The following is a 6,310-nucleotide window of genomic DNA, read 5'->3' on the forward strand; positions in this document are numbered from 1 at the left end:
GTGTTCAGCTGTGTTGTGATTTGTTCTTAATGTACTAGGAAGACTGAGCTGGTTGAGTAAAGAATCTTTCCCAAATTCCCTTCTTTGAGGTCTTCCTTTCACTCTCTCTAGGTAATTCAGCAACAAAAGCACTGTTCAAATTAGACTCTGTAATGCAAAATCTGAGCTTCACGACTCAGTCCCTCTTCCAGTTGTATGTTTCTGACTACATAAAGAGTGCCATAGGTAACAGGAATAATTTTCACTCTCCCACTTTACATGTCTTTTCCAACACTTTGGAAAAGAATTGCTCTATTGACTCATGGCCAGTCAATGAACCCCAGCAGGTGTCCCCATCTTGTAAAATATCTTGATCTTCCTGTGTGTATAAGATTCCATTTATCTAATCCATACCATATCCTTGTGCTTGCTTGGCATAGCAAATCAGATGTTTCAATCAGTGGGTTTGTTCAGTGTGCTGGCATTTGGGAATTCACTTTGAATTCTGAGTCCACTTTGAATTTTGGTGGGACCTCCATTTTGTCACCCTCCCTGAAAGTAATTAAAAGGCACGTGAATGTGGTGTTTGGGAACATGGTTTAGTGGTGGACTCAGTAGTGCTAGGTTGGAGGTTGCACTCAATGACCGTAAGGGTCTTTTCCAAACAAAATTATTCTATGATTGTAATTTTTGGCACAGAATCACAGAATAAAAATAGGTTGAGTTGGAAGGGACTTTTGAATATCAGTTAGTCCAACCTCTCTGCCATGGGTAGGCATGTTAACTTTACATTCGTTTACAGTGCTTTGAAGCACCTTGAATAGCACTATTACCTTGCCTTCATGTCAACACTTCCAGTAATTATGTTATTACTTTATCAGTTTTAACATCTTAAACTAAGATGTTCCTTGCACAATGTTACTACCTCAAGCAGATTACAGCACTAATTGTTGTGCAGTACCATGTTTGTTGTGAGATGTGTCCCATCTGTCTATGCTGCTCTTCCCAGGGAGTTCTTGCATGCAGCTTTTGGACCTGCCATTGTTGGTGAAATTTGGCTCTTGTCCCTGAAAAATGACCATTTCCCTGGTAGTAGTAGTCTAGGTTTATTTCACAGATGGACGTCTTCTTTCAAACAGCAAATGAAAAAGATTTTATGGTATTAGTGGTCATTAGCTGAGATGGAAGGAGCTTCTGGGAAAAGGGAGAGTTTCTTCCAAGGAATATCCAAAGAGCCATGTGGGGCTGAGATGGAGAGTTCTAATCTTACCTGTTTGGAACCACTTAAATTTTTATCTGTTTCTGATGAACCACAGACATCTTCCAGTGCAGCCTGTGTGAACTGAGCCCACAAATGCCCTCTTCCTAATTCTCTCTCTTTTCTTTCCCATGGGCCCCTTCTTTATTTCTTTCCCCTGTAGGCTCCTACCTACCCTCCATTCATGTACTGCAGTCTAAAATTATCTGATTTCTTCATAAGACTCCTCAGAATAAGCTCTTTTCCCATTATATCCGTCAAAGCAGACTTTAGTTCCTATACAAAAATGTTTTCCCCAGCTATCCTCAATAGAGTGGTTTCAGGGTTCTGTATGCACTAGGAGACCACTGTGTCTGTCTTCTTCAATGGGGCTTGTTCTCACCTGTGTCCTTCTCTTTTCACATTCTGCACATATTAGTGCTAGTGAAATGGCAAGTGGGGAATTTTAATCATTGCCAAGCAGAAGTGAGTGACTTAAGTACTAAACACTCTGCTCCCACGGACAGTAGACAACCATAGAGGATAATATGATACATTGCTGCATCCACGATGGAACCTTGTTTGTCCTATTCTGAATCTGGAGGTGAAGAATGCAAAAGCAGCAGAAATGCACTTTAGACCATGGAAAGGAGTGTGTTTCACAAAGGACAGCAGCAGAAGGAATGTGTAAATCTCTAAGTGTTAGTATAGAACACCATGGCAAACTCAGTGGTTACTTTAAAAGAATACCAGAAATGAGTTGACTGCTGCACTGACCCTTTAACCACAAGATAAGATTTTTTTTCAGATGGCGTGTAAGAATAGGTTTGAGCCACAATGCATATTCCTCAACCAGTACTGTAATTTCCCCCTTTTCCCCAACCACGTGTAAATGAAACTTCATAGTCTGCCACGTAAACGTTACCCATTGATGAACCACTGAAAATTTTTCCAGGACCATGCTTTGACAAAGACGCTTTCGAGGGATTCCCTTGATTAGCCAAAAAATGAAGGGTTCTTATCTAACACTATCTTGTCTAAATATACACAGCCTGTGATGATGAAATAAAAAAAAATTCAAGACCATGTATAAATACCACTGACAGGATGATGAAGTTCAGTCGTCTACTTGCTTCTAATAGAAGATTTAACTATTAGAAGTTGAAGCTCTCTGCTCTTAGACCTGGTCCCCCAGAACTGATCTGAGCAGTTTAACTGAACCATCATAAAGAAAATGGCTTTCCAAAACTACAGCTTGTTTGTTCTGTCTATCATCATGATTTCTTTTGGACATGTTGAAAATAGATTGAATCTTCTTCAACTTCAAAATGATATAGACAAACTGAAAGCTGATTTTGTAAGTATAGTCTTCTACTGCATTTCTCTTCTCCTGCTGCTTTGCTTTACATGTAGTCCAAACTTGAGCACTGCTTGACATACTCAATATGTACCAAGAGAAGGTAATCATGGAAATAATTTTTGATCATACCTTTTTTAACAAGAATATGGATTTTTTTTTTGTTTTACTAAGTTCTTTCATTTACCTGGTTCAGTTTTTCAATAGTCATAGTTATTGTAGGAATTTGCATTTATTTTAGGGGTGTTCTTTCTTTCACAATAGCTTCTTCTAGCTCAATTCAGCTTTGATTACATGGAACATCTTTTAACAAGAAATCTTAATGCAATTTATGGTGAATATGTTAATCTCTATTCAGTTCTGACTACATGCAATTTACTGACTTTAAATTTTATGTTAGCAATGTCAATGCCAGATTTAGTACTACATAGGAATATAAAAAAATTGGAGACAAACTTTTGCTTTAACAAATGCATTCGCTACTTATTTTAAGTTGTAGTAGTGTGTTACTCAAAGGTGATTTCTGCTTCTTATTTTTTTGCATCCTCCAGTCATTTAACTTGCACATGTGTGACTATGACCTGGCATGGGAATGTAATCTGGCAAAATATTCTTTCTCGTCAAATAGAATTTTGGTGACTTGATAACTGTAATGTTAATTCACCAATCTTCATCTGGGAGGCATTAAAGCAGTACAAATCTGAATTCAGCAGTGATTAGTCACAGAGAAAGCAGATCTACAATAGTCACTTTCAATTAATAGCTTTTATTTTCAATATATTTTTGTTGTGTTTTTTCTCCTCTAAATGCAAAGAAACAACTGCAACAGTCTGCGCCTATTTTCAGCTCTGACTTTTCTGTGATTTTGTCATAATTTTGTGCAAATGACAGTTGACATTCAGTAGTCAGAGAACCACCCTCAAGTGGTAAAGACTAGTGTGATACTTCAGTGTTTGCAGAAAACTGGCTGTAAAAGTGGCATTATGTCTTGAATTTGTGATTAGCATAGACCAGGGAGAGTCTTACTCGAATATATATAGCTCTGTGGGAGACATCCTGAGCCATGATGAGCTTTTTGTACTGACATTAAAACTTTGGTCCATAGCAGGTGCTCCCCACCTTTCAGAAGTAGAAAAAATCTGTTTGGTAGTGTGCTCAGCATGGGGAGCCAATCAGCCTAGGAGGCTCCTGTCAGACTGCAAGTTTTCTCTTTGCACTCACTGTGTTTAAATTACTGAGCAGACAGAAGAAGGAAATAGTCAGTGTTGTATACAAAAAGGAAAAAAAAAAGCCACACAGAAGAGGAAATGATGCAGTTTGTCTTTCCTTGGTAGGAGAGTTGTATTGCTCTTTTTTTCCTAGAGCCTGTTGCCAACATCTGATGGTTAAACTCCATCCCTGGGAGCCTCTCAGTAGCCCACTAATCTTGCATATCCCCATACCTGGCTGTGGGCTACTGGGATATTCTCCAGTTTTGCAGTCATTTCATACTAAAACCAGCTCATTCTTGTTCCATCTGAGATTTTACTGAGACTGTATGAATTTAGGGTCACAGATTACAAACTGCTGGACTTTGGCTTACCAGAAAACATACCAAGATCAGATCTAATGATTTTCTAGACTCTTGCTGTGCTTATGAGCTTTTATTTTCATCTGTCAGTAGCAAAACTTACTGGGAGCATTTGGGAAAATAGATGTGCTAAACATCTCTATTCAGATGAGTTGTAGCAGGAGAAGACATTGAAAAGAGGACTAATTCCACTTCTGATACCAGGCAGCCAAGTGATGGGACTTGGTGGTTAGAGAAGTGAAAGCATTGGGAAAGCATTGGGATTTCCAGATGTGCAAAAATCTGAATTTTGATGCTCATTTGAATAAACAAAACAAATTTGCCTTGTGATAAATATTGTTTATGTAGTAGATATGTTTGTTCTTTTTTTCAGAACTCAAGTCATTCTGATGTAGCTGATGGTGGACCTATTTTTACGGAGAGGCTGAAAAGCTGGACAGAGGTGAGTCAAAGCCAGATATGATGAAGCATCTCAGGCACTTTTTTTGGCACAAAGCAGCTCCCAGAACCAGCGTAATTAGCTGCAGTAGAATGAACACGAGCAGAGTTCTCTTTGGTAGCTTGGAAATGAGACAAAAATAGAAAGTTTTATACTGCACTGTGAACTGACTCAGAGGTACAGTCAAGCCCAGGAGCTGAGTTGCAACATCTTCTTTATCATCTTGTTTCAAGCAGCAGAGAAGTCCTGTATACTGTGTTTTGTCTTCCTTCCTTCCTTTCCCTGCTGATGGGCACTCACAGACCTTTCTTTTTCATCATATTTTTCAACAGAGAAATGAAAAGGAGATCATCCTGAGTCAGATTATTTCCATGTACTTGGAAATGCTTGAAAGCACTGACAGGTCAAAGGATCATGTCAGGAACATAACTGAGGAGCTCTATACTCTGAAAGAAAGCCTTTCTGATGGCTCAAAGAAGATGGAAGATCTCAAGGATCTGACAAAACTTCAGGTAAGGCTCTTCCCTTGTCTCCAAAGCTTGTGGCATTATAGTTGTGATTCGAGTGTGATTTAAGCTAATAATGCTTCAGTAACCTATATGGTAATCCATGTGTAGCTCAGTTCATGCTGAAAAACCAAATATTTCCAGCTGCAGGGGCTGCTGCATGTCTACAGTGTGGGGTAGTGCTGAGTCTTGCTGTGATCTGGCACAGAGCTGCTGGCAGCGCTGTCACACGGTCTGTACACCAGAGGTGCCACTGACACAGCCCTTTGTGGCACAGAAATTGGCTGGGAAAGTTGTGCCTGGCTGTGGAATGCTCTGTGGCTCTGGGAGCACTCGGCTCACGGTGCTCGTGCCAGTGGTACCAACCACTGACCTCGTTTGCAGACAATGCCCCCGTGCAGTCAGCTGCCTTTCACTGCAGGCTGGCTCTGTTCCACAGAGTGTGGCTGGTCTGGGGCAGGCTGCAAGGAAGCTCAGAAAGTGGGAAACAAAAATATGGGACACAGTTGCTCTTTGCTATGGGAATTAGGTAGTAGGGAATTGAAAATTGCAGATGTGCTTCTGTTTTACACTGGTAGCAGTGTAGCCCATGTGTTGTGGACAGTAAACAATTACAGCTCTTGGCATGACTTTTGCTCCATTTATTTCTTGCTTATTACAGATGAGTGACTTGAAAGTTCAGCGCAAGGCTGTAAATGAGCTGTTCAGCGTCTTACAGAAACTGGGGGATACCTCAAGTTCTCACAAAAGAAAAAGAAGCCAGTTTCAGAGGCTGTGCAAATGCTAACGCCATCTCAGGATCTTCTGTACTGTGCTACTGTGCAAATCTTGTTGGGACAAGATTTTTTTATTTCAATCTTTTTAATGATTTTTTATACATTTATTTATTAATATTTAAGTGTCTTAAGTAATTATTTATAAAGAAATACTAATCAAAGTATTTATACTCCCTAATATTATATAAGAACTGACTTTGTCTTAAAATCCTGTCTATTTGTTATATGTTGTTGACCTGAAAACAGAGAGTGAGGCAGTGTTTACCCAGTTTCCATATGGAAACCTTGAAATTACATTATAATGGTACCAGCTTTCCATCTGGTGCTGTCTTGAGAGAGGGATGTTATGAGATTAGTTTCATCTATTTGGCATGGAGATACAAGCACCAGTATAGAGGAGTTACTATATTCAGGAAAAACATATTTATGTCTGCTTACTACTAAAC

At 39.4% G+C, this 6,310-nt stretch overlaps 1 protein-coding gene across 1 annotated transcript; it reads left to right on the top strand.

The window, feature by feature from the left end:
• Positions 1 to 2,450: 2,450 nt before the first annotated feature.
• Positions 2,451 to 5,875, top strand: IFNG (interferon gamma). Its single transcript, XM_066550238.1, has 4 exons — positions 2,451 to 2,573; positions 4,517 to 4,585; positions 4,915 to 5,094; positions 5,750 to 5,875. The coding sequence occupies exons 1-4, from the start codon at positions 2,451 to 2,453 to the stop codon at positions 5,873 to 5,875; spliced, it is 498 nt and encodes a 165-aa protein (XP_066406335.1).
• Positions 5,876 to 6,310: the final 435 nt, after the last annotated feature.

This window comes from Molothrus aeneus, chromosome 5 (genome assembly GCF_037042795.1).
Source record: "Molothrus aeneus isolate 106 chromosome 5, BPBGC_Maene_1.0, whole genome shotgun sequence".
NCBI lineage: Eukaryota > Metazoa > Chordata > Aves > Passeriformes > Icteridae > Molothrus > Molothrus aeneus.